At 35.9% G+C, this 20,067-nt stretch overlaps 1 protein-coding gene across 1 annotated transcript; it reads left to right on the forward strand.

Annotated features, from left to right (window-relative positions):
* The first annotated feature begins 13,816 nt into the window (after positions 1-13,816).
* On the forward strand, positions 13,817-17,545 carry LOC105718840 (developmental pluripotency-associated protein 4-like). Its single transcript, XM_064370987.1, has 2 exons — positions 13,817-13,871; positions 16,689-17,545. The coding sequence occupies exons 1-2, from the start codon at positions 13,817-13,819 to the stop codon at positions 17,543-17,545; spliced, it is 912 nt and encodes a 303-aa protein (XP_064227057.1).
* The last annotated feature ends 2,522 nt before the right edge of the window (positions 17,546-20,067 follow it).

A 20,067-nucleotide genomic window follows, 5' to 3' on the forward strand; every position in this document is an offset into this window, starting at 1 on the left:
ACTCTTCTCAAGCCTCAAAATGTGACATTGTTTGCCTTGTTGGATTGTAGAGTTACATGGAACCTATTGTCCCTTTCTTCATTCCTATTTTTCCCTTTTGGAATAGGAATGTCTATTTTATGCCTGTTCCACATTATATTTTGGAAGAACACAACTTGTTTAATTTCACAGGTTCACAGTCGGAGGGGATTTTTCCTTAGGATGAATCAGACCTTGAGTCTCACTCATATCTAATTTAGATGGTACTTAGAAGACAGTCTAGACTTCAGATTTTTGAGTTGATGCTGAAACGTGTTAAGATTTTTGAGGCTATGAGATGGAATAAATGTATTTTGCAAGTGAGACGAACAAAAAATCTGGAGGCGGTCCAGGAGTGGAATTTTATCCCCCAAAATTCATATGTTGAAATTTGATTGTCAATATAATAGTATCAATTCCTTTAGGAGTCAATTAGGTCATGAGGTCTCTGCCTGTGTGAATGGGATAAATACCCTCATAGAAGAGGCTTCATACAGAGTTTATCCCTTCTATCCCTGACATCTCTTCTGCCATGTGAGGACACAGTGATCATTCCTTTTGCCCTTTGTCTTCTGCCATGTATGGATGCAGTAACCAGGCACCAGCTTGAAATCTGACAGCAGCCCTCACTAGACAGTGAATCTGCTGGTGTCTTGATCTTAAACTTCCCAGCATCCAGAACCATGAGAAATAAATTTATATTATATATAAATCACCGAGTCCAAGGTATTTTGTTACAGTATCATAAACAGACTAAGACATTGAAGATATGGAGCAACTAGACTTTCATATGCTGCTGATAGGAATTGTACAACTACTTCGGGAAACAGTTTGGCAATTTCTTTGAAAATTAAGTATACACTTACCTCCTAGAAATTTACACAAGAGACGCCAAAAAAATATGTTCACACAAAAACTTGCATACTGCAAACAAAAATAAAATTCTAAACACCTCAACCATTCTGAATGGACCCCTCCTCTCAGCCAAGAGCATTCTAAAGTTAACCTGTAAAACTACTTCAGGCCATGATGGGAAGGAGGAGTCGGATGTGCTTCATTACCATTAACATCAACACAGACCTTAAGACTGATAGAAAATGTTCTTTAAATCTGATAAGAAACATTTACAATCTATTCTCTCTCAAGCCTGCTACCTGGAGGCTTCATCTGCATGATAAAACCTTGGTCTCCACAACCCTTTATAGTAACCCAGACATTTCCTTCTACTGATTCCAGGTCTTTATTTTAATTTTACTTTTTTTAAAACTCCCATGACAGATTAGATTCCAGGTCTTTAGATAACTCAACCAACTGCCAATCAGAAAATCTCTGAATGTGCCTGTGACCTGGAATCCTCCACATCCTGTTGTCCTACCTTTCTAGACCAAACCAATGCACATCTTACATGTATTGATTGATGTCTTTTGTCTCCCAAAAATGTGTAAAATCCAGTTGTAGCCTGACAACTTTGGGCACATGTCATCAAAACCTTCTGAGGCTGTGTCATAGGCATGTTCTTAACCTTGGCAAAATAAACTTCTAAATTGATTAAGACTTGTCTTAGCTACTTTTTGGTTTACAATACCAATGTTCATAGCAGCTTTATTTCTAAAAATCAAAAATTAGAAACAAGCCAAATGTCATCAACAAGTGAATGGATAAACAAATTTTGATACATCCATGTGTGACATACTATTTGGCAATAAAAAGAAAAAGATATTAATGCATGCAACATTGTAGATAAATCTCAATATCATTATGCTGAGTACATACTGTATGATTTCATTCATACAAAACTCAAGAAAATGAAAAGTAATCTATAGTGACAGAAAGTAAATCAGTAGTTGTCTCAGGATGGGGCTAGAGAAAGAAATTTTAAAATTTAAAAGAAATTTAAAAGAAATTTTAAAATTTAAAAGAAAGAAATTTAAAAGAGCTTGAAGATACTTTTGGGGTGATAGAATTGATTATCTTGATTGTTGCAATGGTTTTAAAACAGACCAAACTCTATAATTTCAATATGTAAAGTCTGATTACGTCTCAAGTAAGCCATTTTTTTTTTTCTTAAAAAGACTCCAAGTTCAAGACTGAAAGCACTGTAGTGCCCGCAGGTAGAAATAAGAGGGAAATATAACAGGAGAAATGGTTGACTTGCTGTTAAATTTGCTTTCCATTTCAAATGTTTTGAATTTTAAGTAGCCATCCGCAGCAAGGAGAAATGTGAATCTAGAGAATGGGAAAGAGTTCAGAACTCAAGGAAAAGATTTAGTAGTAATCCTCATAGAAGGATTTTAAGAAATTTTATGCTTCAATTTCATAGAAGCATAAAAGCTTAGGATTGAGGGAGACAGTCATGTAAGAACTGAAAAAAAGATGGAATTCCAAATATTAGGACCATCAAGTTAGGAAAGTACAAGGGAAAACAAATCTTTAGGGAACTGAGTAAAGTGTTAGACCAGTGGCATAATCAGGAAACCACTATTTCATGAAAGCCATGGGAGAAGAGGGATGCAACAGGGAAGAAAAAGTAGCCAATATCAGGCAAGCAGTACAAATGACATGAAAGATGAGGACTAACAAACAGCAGTGGGTTTGGTGATTAGAAAGTCACTGACAATTCCCTTGGGAAATATATATATTTTTTAAGCACACACAAAGTTATCAGAAAATATGTTAATCTATTTTTTATAATATCAAAAAATAAAAACAACTCAAAAGTCTAATAAGAGAGGAAACACTTATGTCATTTGTACCATGAAATATTTTATAGCAATTAAAATATTTATGAAGAATTTTTCATGATATGGAATTAATGATAAGGTAACATTTAGGAATCGAAATTGTGTGTTTGTGTGCGTGCATGCATAGGTGTGCATGTGCATATATATAATGACGTGGAAAAAATGAATGAGGGAATATGAGAAAATGGTACTTACCTCATAGTAGTGAGATTGTAAATAATTGTTTCACATATCTTTTTTTTCTGTTCTTTCTGCAAATGTTACAATTATCTTTTTAAATAAACTATTTTATCATTACAATACAAATGTTTGATAAATCAAAAAATATATCTCAATTTGGCTGGGTGCGGTGGCTCACACTTGTAATCCTAGCACTGTGGGACGCCGAGGAGGGAGGATCACCTGAGGTCAGGAGTTCAAGACCAGCCTGTCCAACATGGTGAGACATTGTCTCTACTAAAAATACAAAAATTAGCCAGGCATGGTGGTGGTTGCCTGTAATACCAGCAACTTGGGAGGCTGAAGCAGGAGAATTGCCTGAACCCGAGAGGTGGTGGTTGCAGTGAGCCGAGATTGTGCCACTGCACTTCAGCCTGGGAAACAGCAAGACACCATCTCAAACAAACAAACAAATACACATATATTATATATTTGAATTATCTGAAAAATACATATATTCAGCTATATATATATATCTGAATTTCTTTCAGATTTTTGTTCAGTAAAATATCAAAGAAAAGTGGGCTAATTTTAGAAAATAGAAAAATATGTAAATATTTAAAAGAAAAAGAAACCCTTATTCTCATGTCCCAGAGTAACATGTTGGTGTATGTCTATAGACTTTTAAGATGTTATTCTATATTCTATGTTAGTGTATGTCTATAGTCTTTTGAGATGTTATTCTATATTCTATATAAAGTATTCAAGTCTAGCTTTTGTCTTACTACTGTAGCAATTACCCTTTATACACATGGTTTGAGTGACTGCAATTTCCTTGTTGCTTAATAGAATGTTTCCTTTATTCCTCTGTTATCAATAGGTCTGCAATGCATACCTAGGTATATCCAGTTATGTCCTTTATTCAGAATATTTCTTATGCTAAGATGCCAGGTTTTAATAATATTAACATTTTTAAGCCTAAAATATATATTGTAGCACATTATTATATGGAGACATTAAATAAATTGAGTATTGAGAAAACACTTAAAATGATGCTTGGCCTTTAATAAGTAACATATACACGTCTGATAGAGATATTCAACATATATACAGCCCATGGTGGATCAATCCTGTAATTCCAACACTTTGGGTGGCTGAGATGGGAGAACTGCTTAGAGACCAGGATCTGAGACCAGTCTGGATAACATAGTGAGACACAGTCTCTAAAAATAATTAAAAATGAGCTGGGCATGGTGGCATTCCTATAGTCCCAGCTACTCAGGAGGCTGAGACAGGAGGATCGCTTTAGAGCTATGATCACTTCACTGTGGTACAGCTTGGGTGACAGAGCAAGACCCTGTCTCAAAAAAAAATTTGAAAAGATATACATAACAATAAATAATAAATATGGTCCCTTCTTGTGAAAATATAAAGAACCAAGCGTTTGTTAAAAAATAGATTTCTAGATGGAGTGAATTGAAAAATCCAATCTGCAGTCATTTCCTATTTTTACCAAAGAGCTCTGGAAAGAAACTACCCTTTTTTTTTTGAGACTGTTCTTCATGCTCACTGCTGACATCAAGAAGTAGGGAATCAAAAGCAAAAGCACTTGGTCTTGTTGGAGAAAACAGCTATTGTGTCGGCAGCTTTTATCATCTCTTAAGATCCTATGCCGACTCTTGAGGTCCATAACTCTCCAGAATATACAATACAGGAACCACTAAAGGGCATGGCAATGAATAAAACAAGAAGAAAGAATTCTAATTCAGTTCATTTATTTTTCTTAATCAAAAAGAAAAGTGGAAGTCCAAGATGAAAAAAAAAAAAAATTCCTCACTGTAGGGAAAGGAAATTCGAGATAAGAAGCAACCAGCCATATTTCCAATTTTAAAAGCCTGGGTCCTAGAAGTATTTCATGTCAATGGTCCAGGCTCCCAGATTTAGGGAATACGGAGATATTAAAAGCTACCTTACTGAGTATGAATAAGCTTTGAATTCAATGTGTGGTTAAATAATGGAGGGAAAAAACCAGTCATCTGGGATCCAAAATGAAAACCAATAACCATGAGGCAATCCTGATGATTCCAGAGCCATTGATGCCAGTAAATAAAACTGCACATGGACTAAACAGACTCAGGGTCGATCAATACGATGGGAAGGGAATTGAATGAACGAAAGGGTATCTGGTAACTCATTTTGTTTATTTGGTTTCCATTGCCTTTCCCAAAAGCCACTCACAATCTCCATATTTAGCTTCCAGTCCCAGAGACCATTCTGAAGAGATGAAAAGCCCATTGTGAGTTAGTAAGTCATTAACTGGAGTCTCAGATCTGACACCCTTCCTTGTCCAAGAGACTTGATGAACTCTTGAGACTCACGGAGAGTCTACAAGATACTGGTCTAGACCCACTAGATTTGCAGACATTATTTAACAATTTTCAGTTTGCACATTCAAAGCTACTAGTACCATTTTAAAAAGAATTTATAATTAGAAACTGGTATGGTACCTTAGCATTAACAGGAGGAAGAGGTCAAGGGTTGGCATTGACATTTGAAACACAATGTCGAATTATGCAGTGTAATGGCCTCAAACTGCATGGATTTGAAATCAATTCCTTTATTTATTAACTGTGATCTTTGGCAAGTCATGACACACGTCTTAGAGACAGAAGCAAATGTAAAAAAAACCCACAATGATGCTCCTCTCAAAAAGTGGAGTCTTTTTCCCCCTACTTTGAACCTGGTAGGAGTCATTACTTGCTTTGACCAATACAATGCACCAAAAATGAGGTTATGCTAGTGTCAAAGCTGGGCCTAAGAGGACTTGCAGTTTCATTTGAGAGCTTTTGGAATTGTGAGACTACCACATGAACAAGCCAGGGCTGGTAGGCTAGAGAATGAGAAACTGTGCGGGGATAAGCCCTGTTGGAGTAAGATCTAGCTAAGGTCTTTATAGATCAGTCAGGCCCCAACTGGCTCACTAGCTGATCACAGGTTCATAGAGCTCAGCCAAGATCACCTATTTTGGCAAAGAACAAGAACCAGCCAGCTAAGCCCCACCCAAGCCATCATTCCACAGAATCTTGAGTTAAATGATGGGTTGACATTTTAAGCCACTAATTTTGGAGGCAGTGCATTAATCACAAAAGAGAATTGACAGATATCTCATCCATAAAATGAGATAACAAAAGGACCTACCTAATACAATTATTGGGAGATTCAAGTGAACCATTTTGTGCCTGGCCAGAGTAAGTAAAGTACTCAAACATATTAGCAATGACTATTATTATTTACTATTGGTAAAGATTATCTTATGAAAGGACTTTTTCAAATGTATGACACATTATGTAGCTAACATGATATATGGTAGGCTATAAAATTTCCAGAGAAAATATTTACATCATGAGCTACAGTGCTGCTTGCTCTTCTACTACACTATCTGAAAATTACTGTTTCTGACAGGAAAGCTGGAGGTGCTCCTCTAGATGACTGCTGTTAAACCTAAACATATTACTCAAGAAGAGAGACCTTATGGTTCTGCTCCCTACTAATATCAGCTTATATTCTTCTATCAAATAAGCTTTTTGTCTTGTGTGGCATCAAATTGGACCAAACAGATGTAAGGAAGGGTGGAAGGAGAGCATGAGAACAGTGTCATTAAAAAGACAGAGGTACCAGGAGGACCACACAGAGCTTGAGGAGAATATTGTGTTCATTTTTGTTTCACCATTAGATGGGACTCTTAGTCACATTCCATAAAATACTACTATGAACAAAAATTATCATTTACATATAAGATTTAGAATTTTATTCTAATAAATCTCATCACCCTCCCAAACACTAAAATATGAAAGATATATTCCTAAAAATACATTCTAAAAAATACATCCCTAAACCTATAAATACTGATCAAACACTACCCTTTTTAATTTTCCCTTCATTTTTTGCATTAATTTTCTGATTTTTTCCAAGGCTTTTCCAGCAATGCATTAACTTTTACACTAAGAAGTATTAATGCAGTTCCTGTCTTTCCCCAAAAGTACTATAAAACTGAAGGCTTTCAGGATTTAATACTGGGATATAAATATTCAACCCAGGTGTTTCTAAATCACCTTCCACAATCTCAAACGATGCTATACTTGAAGAGCTCTGGCAAAATGTCTTAAATTGTAGTCTGTGTTTGTATCAAGTTATGTTATACCTAGAATAAATACATAAAATAAAGCAAAGCCTGCTGACATATTTATTTTCAGAATAGTTCTGTCAAATGAACTTTATAATCATATTTGAAAATCCAGCTGTGGAAAGGTATGCATACCAGATAAATGACTATTGGGACTTTGCCAGACCACAAAATTGAATCATATAAAGAAAAATTCTAAACCAATGTTAGAGCAATTCATCCTTTTACGCTAGACTCTCTAATTAACCACCTAATTTCTGTCAATATCAATATAACAATCCTTTTTTTGCCTATTAAAAATTACAAAAAGTTGACAACATTTTTCTGAAAATGCCCAGTAAAAGTGATTTCTGGCTTTTTCTATTAGAAACTGTGTCAGTTAGAAAGAAATGTCTCTATGTTTTCTAGCACTTAATTCCAGAAAGGCAACAGGTTCAGTCCTAAGCATCATATCTTTCCAACTCGTAATAAACTTGTGTTTATCCCCCCAAATATATTGCTTGAGCAAGACTTTATGGATATGCTCAATTTGAATAATTTTTTCTTTAGCCTAAGGCACACTCTGAGTCTAGCCCCATGTACTGAGTAAGCATCTGAACCAGGTCAGTAAGTGGTTGTGATTAATACATGCTATGCCTGAGATCTCTGGCATTTCAGTTGTGAAGCCCATAAAATATCCGCTGCCTGAGATATGGACCATTTGAGAAGACATTCTCCACTTTAAATATGTTCATACAAATTAAAATGAATTTTATTTGACGAAAATTATATGAAAACAATGATATGTTGTCAACTTAAGGAGCTAATAAATGCAACAAATGAAGCCAAGGCCTCTTACATATGGCGTTTGGAAATGTGTTTTATAAGATGTGGTTGATGTAATTAATAGAAGGAGTCTAGAATGCTGCCAGTGTTGCATGATTAGAGAATCAGCAAATGCTATCCCCATTATTTTCCCTTCTTTCCATTGCCACCGCATATGTAATCAACAGAAAAATAGAGGTCTTAGGTATAAGGGACTTAATTTATTTCCTTCATATTGCTCTAGCTAATACAGAACACTGTACCTTTAGCCTACTGTATCAACTGTACAAAAGATGATCTTTGCTTTGCTCAACTCTTTCCCTGCTACTTTCACTGTTGAGCTATATCTTAACATCCACTTCCCTCAGCCGTTTGACTCTTTCACCATTCTGGATTTGTAACAGTTTACCTATGTGTGGATGTAATGGACATTGCAAAGAAAGTAAGAATGGTCTACTTCAGTACTTCTGCAATCTTTGACTTTCTGTCTAATGATCTTGTACTAACTTTCTGCATTTTCTAGAGTCGATAAAAATATTTAAGTTAATGAAGGAGAGCTTCTCTTTTAAGAAATCATGTGTTTCCTCACCTTCCACAGCCTGCATTTACAATCATAAAGAAATATGAAAGCTATGAACCCACATGAAAAATAGGAATGAGGGGCTATCAGCAGACATTTTGAGAAATTTCTGGAAAATGGAAATTAGACCAACAAGTAAGTGTTACCTATGTAGCAGAAAGGAAAAGTCATCGGTTCGAATGTACCCATTAAAAGAGCTGGAGCTGAGGAGGAAGCTGGTTTCCAGGCAGAATTCTGGACTTCGTGGGTGAACTTCACTGAAACGTCAGAGTACAGCGGGAAAAGAAAAGCACAGGATCCAAGAGACAGAGATGACACACAGGAGAGGCCACGCAAAGCTCTGTGATGAAAGCTATGAAGTAGCCCATGGAGCAGCCAGCTGAGGCTGGAACAAGAGGATGGAGTACTCCATGTAGGAAAATTCTAGAAAGGAAACACAAAATTATACATTAAAATATGATATAAGCACATTGGCAGATTGGGTAGATAGGAATTAGGGCAGTGTCAGAGTGCTTTTAATACTTCCTCCTCTTCCATAATAGGTAGTCTGAAAATAATGCCTGAAAATCATATTATGTAGAAATATGTTATTAGAGGCTGGGCCCAGTGGTTCACGCCTGTAATCCCAGCACTTTGGGAGGTTGAGGCAGGCAGATCGCAAGCCAGGCAGATCTCAAGGTCAAGAGATCGAGACCATCCTGGACAACATGGTGAAACCCTGTCTCTACTAAAAAAAAAAACAAAAATTAGCTTGGCGTGGTGGCACATGCCTGTAGTCCCAGCTACTGGGGAGGCTAAGGCAGGAGAATTGTTTGAACTGGGGAGGCAGAGGTTGCAGTGAGCTAAGATCGTGCCACTGCACTCCAGCTTGGGGACAGGGCGAGACTCCCTCTCAAAAAAAAATAAAAATAAAAAAATTAAGAAATATGTTGTTAGACACCAGAACAAACAGCTAAATGTTCAGAGTTTTATTTTTTTCTCATTGGTGAGGAGCGATGGCAGTAAGAAATCTATGCAATTGTCTTACCTTAATTAAAAAATTGGTAATAAATATAATGATAACATAATATATGTACTAATTAAAAATGGAAATACTCCATTGTGATGAGCATACACTTAAACAAAAATTCCTGTAGAAAAGTATACCTTTTATGGATATAAAGCCATCAATAGATATCAAGTGCTTTAACCACTGCATACTCTGAAAGCACATCCTAAGAAAATAATAATACATATTATCAAAGATTTACATGTAGATATGTTTACCATGGTACTTTTTATATTAAGGAACTTTATAAACCAGCAAAATATACGACAGAAAAATGATTTAAAAGGTTATGGTAAATATTTTTAGTAGATTAATGAAGAGGTTGGGAATGAATTCCAAGAAGCCCTGACTATAGGATTATGAGTTGCGTCTAGCTCCCTCTGTAGAGAAACAGGCTTCCATGTGCATACTTGGAATAATCCCTGGAGAGAAGTATATTAGGAAAATATTTTGAAATGTTTCTTTTAATTAAAAAAAAATACGTTATAATAAAAAAAGATTATGGTGTTATGACTGGCACATTGAAGATTAAATGTTTGTTGAACTAAGAAAGAATATTTTGTAGTTATTAAAATCTATATTTTGCAGTTGAAAATATATTTAATGACATAAAGATTCATGATTTCCAAAAAAAGAATAAAGATTACATGTACAACATCATCTTCTTCTTTTTTTTTTTTTTTTTTGAGATGAAGTCTTGCTCTGTTTTGTATTTTTAGTAGAACCAGGGTTTTGCCATGTTGGCCAGGCTGGTCTCGAACTCCTGACCTCAGGTAATCCACCTGCTTCAGCCTCCCAAAGTGCTGGGATTACAGGTGTGAGCCACCATCGCCTGGCCAATCTTCATTAGTAATAACCACAAAATCTACATATACATATAGATAGAAAAAATTTGAAAATAAGATATGTCAGATATGTCAAAATATTAACAAAGTTTATTTCTGGGTACAACTTTATCTTTGACTTTTAAAGAAAAATTTAATGACAATAAAATGAATATGTGTTACTCTGAACATGTTAAAAATGAATGTGTTACAAATTCAGAACATATTCAGAATAAAACTTTAAAAAGATTGTATATTCTTATACAATCATTTTAACAAGAAGTGTGACAGTCAAAACTATAATAAGTATTTCTATCTAAAAAATTTTGGTTTACATATTCCTTTTGACCTAAGGGTAGAGGATGTTATTTGCAACTCATCCAAACTTATCTCTAAAAATTTAACAAGACAGCTCAGTAGTCTATTTTACCGTAAAACTATCTTGAGAAAGAATGATGATAACCTGAAGGTTAACATACATTCATTAATATATTTTTTTACTAAATTAGAGAACAACATAATCCAAACAGTCTTATCCTTTTTCAACCCCCCACCCTCCAAAAAAAGTTATGAAGTATCTTTTAAACTTTTCCACTTTGGTTTCTCAAAGCGTAACATTTTTAGTTCTCATGAGTAAAGTACATTTTTAAAGCTATAAAGTGTGAGAACATTATCCTGGAAGCAAGATAATGCTAAACTACCAAATATATTTCAACATTGACAACTTTCTAACTTTTATAACTTTGAAGACATATCAAAACAATTTAAAAAATGTTTCCTTTAGCATTTACAATGTAAAATCAACTAAAACTGTACTAAGAGGGAAAGGGCTAACAACTTTTCCAAAAATTCTGATTAACTCTTATTAAAATATGCTTTTGTGTGTATGTCTGTGTGTGTATGTGTATGTGTTTGAGCAAAGGACTTTCCCGTGATATTTTCCTATTCATCCTGAATCACCTTCCTAATAAAATGGAAAAGCATGGGGCCATGCATGGTGGCTCACGCTTATTATCTCAACACTTTTGGAGGCTGAGGCAGGAAGACTGCTTAAGGCCAGGAGTCTGAGACGAGCCTGGGCAACATAGTAAGACCCCATCTCTGAAAAAATACCAATTAAAAAAAAATCCAGGCACAGTGCCACACATCTGTAGTTCTGGCTACTCATGTGGCTGCTGTAGGAGGATTGCTTGAGCCAAGGAATTCTAGATTGCAATGAGCTATGATTGTGCCACTGTACTCCTGTCTGGGTGACAGACAGAGACTCTGTCTCAAAAAAAAAGAAAAAAGTAAAAATATAATTGCCATTATTCTTGTACACACTAATCTTAAATGCTAATGGTTTATCTGTCATAAGTTTTTCTATGTAACTTTAGATAGAAACCTATTTTAATTTGTATTTATTTTAATTTGTATTGTTAAAGAATGATTTAGGCTTGCAAATTTAAGTATAATTGATAACTTCTATGTAGAATTTAATTAGCCTGAGTTGTAAAATAGCAATATCTTTTATATATGTCAAAGTATTGTTGTTAAAAATTATATTTATTGAGAAATTCTTTGCCATGAAAAAAAAAATCCAAGAAATAAGTTCGAATTGCTGCTAAAAATTACAGACAATTTTCTGGAGACACCGTAAGACTCTAATAACAATGCCTCATGCAATTGAAAAGTCCATAGGTAGGCCTCACTTTGAATGCAGCTTCCTCCAGCATTTCAAACACTGTCATATAATTGTACTGTTTGAGATATTGGCTTCCTCCTGGGTTTCTATATGGCAGCTTTCATTCAGGTACAAATCACTGTATCAATTATAGTCTCTTCTGATGGTTACTGTGGAAATGAAAATATATATATATTTCTTAGAAAACCCAGCAAAGGTTCCTTATTTATATTGGTTTATCTTCTGGACCACTGCCAACAAGTGGCCCATATAAATGTCCAATGAGTGTCCTTTTGACATCAGAGGGCCCAAAACTCCACCCTCAGATTGTGCTAATGGCATCATTTTGGGAACATGCATCCTTTGAAAAGCAATGAAGCTTAACTGCACTTGTAGAGATTAGCAATTATCTCACTTTTTCTTACCACCAATCACCTTTTTCCATACCTTGGACTGCCTTGCTCTTTTATCCCATAAATATCCCTAAGACCCTAACTTCAAGGAGGAGAATTTGAGGGGTGTTCTCCCACCTCCTCACTTGGATGCCTCATGAATAAAATCTTTTCTCTACTGCAAAACTTACTGTCCCAGTGACTGGCTTATTGCAGGATGGGCAAGAATATGCCTGGTTTGGTATCAGAGGAATGAATGCAGAGAGGCATGTTCTATATCTTAACTAAGGTGGTGGTTATATGAATATATGACTTAAATTGGTTAATTTTATTGTATGTAAATTATTACACAATAAAGGCTGATAAAAAAATATGATGGGGGAAAACCTCTAAAGGTCTTAGGTTTCTACCATCAACAATGTCTCAGGGAAGCTGCTGCGTCAAGCAAGCATAATACCCTGAATTTCTGCTTCCTCTTCTTTTGGCCTTCAGGGATTTATTTTAGTTTCCTGTGATAGCTATGACAAATATTTATTATGTCTTTTTCAAGAATGTTTGATGATTTGTTGCAGGAGTTTTTTTACATTTTTTAATACCTTGTATGCCATATTTCTGCAAGTAGAAATCTCATTTTCTCTAAAAATGTGCTGCCTTTTAGTGCTTTAAATGAGACCTGTATACTTTTTTGAGTAAATTTTCAAAAATATCATAGTTCATACTTCCTCACCTTTTTATTAGGAAAAACTCACAGTTAGGCTCCAAAAATACCAGTGCTTCAAGTACAGAGAAACCATTTTAAAAGTTACCAACTTGGGAATTAATGCTACATAGTATGTTCTACATTTAAATATATTACCAAATACAGAAATGTAGTGTAACAATAAATAGTTGATATTAAATTAAAATGGAACTAATTTGAGATATTCAATTTAGAAATCAGTTAATGGCTACCTACAAAATTTGAATTCTATTGTAATATGGGGGATGGGAGGACGTCTTAAGTGTTTGTCAAGCCACAAAATAAAATGAGAATGTCCTACGTACCAAGCATTGTGCTAAGCATGGAGGATATATCAGTAAACAAAATTCAGAATCTCTTTTCTTGTAACACTCATAGTTTAGCAGGGAGAACAACTTTAGCAACAATTGCAAATAATAGGTTTAATAATGTACAAGCTGAAGTAAAATAAAAATTACAGGATGCTTTTAATAGCATAAACAGGGAATCTAACCTATTCTAGGGACCTAGGTGACATTATTTGGAGGGAATTATGTTTAATCTGAAACCCCTGTGATGAGTAGAATTCCATTAGCTTATGTGATTCCTATCATCAGCCAGAGGATAGGAAATGAAAAGTTGAGAATAATGAACATTTTAGGTGATGGAACAGCATTTGTAAAGTCATGGAAGGTCCAGAACATTCAGAAAGTGAAAAAGCAGAAGATATAAAAAGTGAAGGTGGAAGAGAACAGTGATTTTTTTTTTAAAAGGTGCAAAATTGAGAGGATAATTGGAATATTGAAATGCTTTTAAATTTTAAACATCATTTTTCTGCTTTCTCATGGCAATGTGAAAAAATAAATTTTAAACATTTTGATGTTTGTTATTTATGTTCATTTAAAAGTTCTCAGCTGTTATTGTTTTAAATGTCCTAGTTTGAATATCAAAAGGCAAACAATGATCAGAATTTAAAAACACTAGTCAGATTCTCACCCAATAAATCAAGAGCTTACTAAAACAAAGATGGCAAATCTGAAGGAAGACACATATTGATCGAGTAAAGCTTATGAACACTTAGTGGTTTCTGTTTTCCTCTCCTCTCGCTCTCTTTGCACCTAATTCATCTATGGAATCTGCTTTCTAAATATTGTATTTTCTTAAACTTAAGATGCATTTTTTACTCTTACATTTTAACACTACTTAAATGGGGTTGTACTTGACAAATGGTTTTTAGAAAAAGTTGGTAAGAATTTTAAATTAAATGTGAAATACGGATCCCTAATAATTGCTTTCCATATCTTCAGAAAACTCACCCTGTGACATAATACAGAAAAGTAAATATGTATGCAGAAGACTGCCTGTTGTACTTTGGGCAACATAATTAAAAGAAAAAACTAGGAAATTTCTCAGCATAAACACAGGTACTTCAAAGACGGAGGCTACTGGTATGAATTGTGCATGCTTAGTAAAGAATCATTATTGATGAGGACCAAAAAAGTTATTTGTACAACGCTTAAACCTAATTTTGAAGAAAGGATATTTTAAATCGTAATTGTGTATCATTTGACTGAGGAAAGAAAATCATTTAACTAAATGCACTCAAAACCCTAAAACTCTAACCAAAGGTGCTAAGGAGTCCAAGATACTAAATGTGAATGATGTAAAGCTGTATATGCTTAGATGAAAGCAATTCAGGAGAATCTAAATTTGAAGGCTTAGATTCAAATGTTAGTTATGATAATAAAACAGGAAGTATGTTAATGTAAACTAATGTTTCTTGAACTTAAAGTACCTACAAATTTCTTTGGGTTCCTTGTGCAATGCAGAATCTGATGTAGTAGGTTAAGAGCAGGGCTTGAGATTTTGCATTTCTAAAAAGTTTCCAGATGAGGACCAATTAGGCAAGATATCAGATTAAACACTAGTGTACTATCTTTCTGCTATCTCCTAATGCAGATACTAAATTGAAGATAGTCCTTATACTACATTTGCTCCAAATCCCATTATTTTCCTCCATCTCCACTGTCATCATAATTCAAGTCACCTTTACTATGTTTCTTCCATTGCTGTAATAGCCTCCCACTGGTTTCTCTGCCTCTAGTTTTACCCCCTTACCCATTCTCCATATTAAAGCAGTAAAATAAATCCTTCAAAAACTCAGATCTGGTTATCATATTCTGCTGTTTAAATGTTTCAGTAAATAAGATACAAGCTGCCCCTTAGGCCTGTGTCAACTGACCTCTAGCCACACACACACACACTCTCTGCATACTTAGTATGCTAGTCCTAGTGAATCTCTTTCAAACTCAGATGCTCTTCCTTTTAAGCCTTTGTTTACACTACTGCTTTTGCTCAAACCATCTGCCCTGGCTGTACTCTATTCACCCTTTAGGAATTAAGATAAATATCACTTCCTTCCATGCTATCAGTTTGATATCTCATTCCAAATCCCATTATTTTCCTCCATCTGATGCCTCATTGGAACGCCTTATTCTTCTCTTATCACAGTACTACACATTGCTATTGCTTATTTAGTTGTCTTTGCTACTTAGCTATTAGCTCAGTCAGAACAGGAACCATTTCTATCTTTTTCTCTGCATATATCCAGTGTCGGGCACACTGACTGGCATTAGTAGACACTTCAATCAACTTTCATTCTAAATGTATTCATTAACCTATCAATGAGCTAGTCATCTTTGGCCAACTCTTTGCTAGAATTCATGATTATATCTTTCTTCTGTCAATATATTTCTTCCATAGAAAGAATACAGTATGATTGACCAGGCCCTAGCTTGATAAAACCTTGCTTATGTGGAAGACTAATTATAATGTATTTGATATTCATTTAGTCAACAAATAATTATTAGTACCATTTAGTCTGTAATGAATAAATAAATGATAGGCATTAGAAGAAATGAACATTAGAAAAAATACTGAAAGCTGGAAGACCAATGAGGATTAAAGCCATATAAATAAGTGGGTACAAAAATCAAAAGTATAAAAAGGGCACTAAAGCAGCAAAGAGACAGAAGTAGATAATTTGGCCTCTACAGTTGAGAAAAGCTTTTCCAAGAAAGGTACTGGGTCTTTGAGGATAAGCAGAAACTTGCCAGATAAAAGGAAAAGTCATTCTAGACAGAAGAAAGAGTGTCTGAAAGCAGATTTTAAGAGTTCTGTGCATTTAGGTTCCCTATAGAGTTATAGAAAATGACACTGGAAAGAAAGACTTCAAAGAAAAAGATCTTTGCTGTCCAGTATAAGAAGCTGGGCTCTACACATTAAGAATAAAAGAAACACAAAGATACATGCGTATGAGAGAGCCTTTGAGACGTGTTGCACAGGCACTGAACGGCCATATTTGAGCCTCTTTACTTGAACCGGGTCATTTTTAACTCTGTTTTAAGTCTTTGTGAGGTCCAAAGCGAGTACTTCTTACTGGCTTCCCATTTTTTCCATCATTGCTTCCCAGTCTTGTAAATGAAACTGAGTATTAAGAGGATACCCAGAGGAGAATCCACACTGCCAGAGGAGTGCAGGACTGTCTTGGTGCCTTAGAAGGGACCTCCACAGAGAAGGCGAGGGAAGAGGATCAGCAGGCTTCTAATCAACCAAACACGATTGCTTTGCCGGGAACATCAGCAAAGGGGGTAACCAAAGGAAAAGTGTCTGTCAAAAGTGACAAAGCGCTCTGCCCTAAGAAGAAGGCAGACTATGATAACCCCAGACCTCAGAAGATACCAATCCCTCCCTTACCCTCTAAACTGCCACCTGTTAATCTGATTCACCGGGACATCGTGCGGGCCTGGTGTCAGCAATTAAAGCTGAGCAACAAAGGCCAGAAACTGGATGCATATAAGCGCTTGTGTGCCTTTGCCTACCCAAACCAAAAGGATTTCCCTAGCACAGCAAAAGAGGCCAAAATCCAGAAGTCATTGCAAAATAAATTAAAGGTGGAAAAAGGCAAAGTGTGCCTGCAGAGTTCTGGGACACAGCCTCCTCAAGTGGCCCTTCCCCCTGCGGAGGGGCTGCCTGCTCTGGAAGGGCCCACTGCTCTTGAGGGACTTAATACAGTTGTGGTGACAACTTCTGCCCCAGAGGCTGTGCTGGCCTCCTGGGCAAGAATTTCAGCCAGGGCAAGGACGCCAGAGGCAGTGGAATCTCCGCAAGAAGCCAGTGGTGTCAGGTGGTGTGTGGTCCATGGGAAAAGTCTCCCTGCAGACGCAGATGGTTGGGTGCACCTGCAGTTTCATGCTGGTCAAGCCTGGGTTCCAGAAAAGCAAGAAGGGAGAATGAGTGCGCTCTTCCTGCTTCCTGCCTCCAGTTTTCCACCCTCGCACCTTGAAGACAATATGTTGTGCCCCAAATGTGTTCACAGGAACAAGGTCTTAATAAAAAGCCTCCAATGGGAATAGAATATCAGGAAAAAGGCCGTATCTATGGTAATTAATGGCAGAAAGGCTGGAGAGTCGGATTCCGTGGTGCTGCTGGCAGGTGAACTTGATCCTCTCCGTACCTGCTTACGGGCCATGCAGATTGCTGGGGTGGCAGATCTTAGCCTAAGACCCCTAGCAGTGCCTGTTGCTTTGTGAGTAGAGATAAGATAGACTCTTGCATTTAAAAACGGAAAAACATTTCACAAATTACCATAAATTGTGGTTAATATGTAGAAAAACTTATTCATACGACCTTTCTAAAATAGAGAAGACTTCAGCAGCTGTTTTGTTTTGTTCTTTTTTTTTTGAGACAGTATCTCGCTCTGTTATCCAGGCTGGTGTGCAGTGGTGCGATCTCAGTTCGGTGCAAACTCCGCCTCCTGGGCTCAAGCGATTCTCCTGCCTCAGCCTCCCGGGTCGCTGGGGTTACAGGCGCCTGCCGCCATACCCAGCTATTTTTTTATTTTTAGTAGAGATGGGGTTTCACCTTGTTGGCCAGGCTGGTTTCAAACAACTGGCCTTGAGTGATCCACCTACCTCAGCCTCCCAAAGTGCTGGGATTACGCGCATGAGCCACTGTGCCTGCTTTCAGCAGCTCTTTTAAGTGAGAACTTCTTCAGCTGAGCATTGGAAGGAGTTGAGTAAAACAGTAGTTTGCTCCTGTGCTCAATTGTTCCTCCTCTGGACACTGACGGCTTTAGGAGCTGCTTCATTCCAATTGCAATTTCATAAAACATTTCATAAAAAGTATTTTAAGGCAAAGAAAGGCTGCTAATTCTCTCCCTCCCTAAAACATGATTCTTAGTGTTCAAAACAATGTTTTTCAGAGTTCTCTTAATCTGAGATTTTTATGGTGTGACTACAGAATCAAAACACAAGGCACTTTGTATTATTTCACTTAAAATTTTGTGTATTTCTGGTGTTTAAAGTGTTTAAGATTGCTTCCCCACTCAGAAATACATAATATATTGAACTTAAAATGTGTTTATTAACCAGTTCTCCATAAATAAATATGTATAGAACATAATTCATCTGTTGTATTTAGGGAACCTTATTCACTGCATGCAAATTATTGTTAGTGTTCTTAAAGTAGGAGTAAACCGAAACGTGATTTTTCTTTTGCATTACTCATTTGTTTTTTCTTTATTAGTTGGTGGTGTGGGTTGGATCATACTTTTTTTAAAACTACTTACTTAGGTGTAATTGACATACAAAAAGCTGTACATATTTAATGTATCTTATTGAGTATAATTTTTATTTTTGTGTGTGTGTACTTCCCAAATTTATAATCCTGTGAGTCTGGGAACAGATCTGTTTTTCACTTGTCCTGATTTAATGACAGTTTCCAACATTGTTTTGTTACTACAAGTAGGGATCTGTTTTTTTTTCCACCTTTAATGAAGATAATAAAAATCATGCACTGGAAGAAAAAAAAAAGATACATCTGTGTATATATATATATATATATATATACACACTTTGGTAGTGGCATGGATACACTGAAGAAGGCAAGATCAGTGACTAGTGCAAGCAAAGAATGAGAAACCTTGAATACAGCGGCAATGAGAAAGGAGATAAATGTATGAAATAATATAAAGGATAAAGAATAGTACAGCGGCAATGAGAAAGGAGATAAATATATGAAATAATATAAAGGATAAAGAATAGTACAGTATAAATAACAGGGTTTAGGCAGGGGATGGATTATTGTTAGTAGTAGCAGCAGCAGCAGTAGTAGTAATCTTTGAGTGAGATTCTATATACTGTTTTTGACAGTGAAGTGTGGCAGAATATGCCACCATAAAATATGCCACTTTGGCATAAGATTATTTTGAGCTAAAGGAACTTGAAAACCAGCAGATGGAAAAAAGACACTGCCCTCCTGCACCAGGAAAAAAGAAACATTCTTATCACTGAACAGAGAAAACTTACCTGTGAAAGATGCCCTCCCTGTACAAGGAAAGAAGAAACATTCTTATTACCAGAGATGAGTTAAAATGGAGAAAAATCTGTACAAAGGGTCTTTGTTAAAATAACTCTTACCTTCCTTTAGTCTTTTCATACAGTTACTTTTCCACAATTGCTACTCTTCGTTCAACCCACTGTATAAGCATTTAGGTTTTGCAGCTTCTTTGGGTCTTCATTTTCCTATGGAGCACCCATGTACATAGGAAAATCCATTTGTTTTTCTCCTGCTAATTTACCTTACATCAATTTAATTATCAGGCCTAGCCAGAGACCTTAAGATGGTAAAGTTTTGCCTCCCATACAATCGCGAAGGGCATGCAACAAAACATCCTGCACTTTATGAGGACTTACAGAAGGTAATGCTTCCTCATCAAAGTGGGGAATGGGAAAAATGGAAAAAAAAAAGTGAGCCAGTCATGGGTCTAAAAATGATCAATCTTTAATTTGGATTGATAGAGTTTTACCACTGTAATTACAAATAACTATTCTAAAGTTTATTTTAAAGCCTTTTTTCATAAATATCCTAATATATA

The sequence above is a fragment of the Aotus nancymaae genome, unplaced genomic scaffold, assembly GCF_030222135.1.
Source record: "Aotus nancymaae isolate 86718 unplaced genomic scaffold, 86718_ANA_hifiasm-v0.15.2.pri h1tg000115l, whole genome shotgun sequence".
Taxonomy (NCBI): Eukaryota; Metazoa; Chordata; class Mammalia; order Primates; family Aotidae; genus Aotus; species Aotus nancymaae.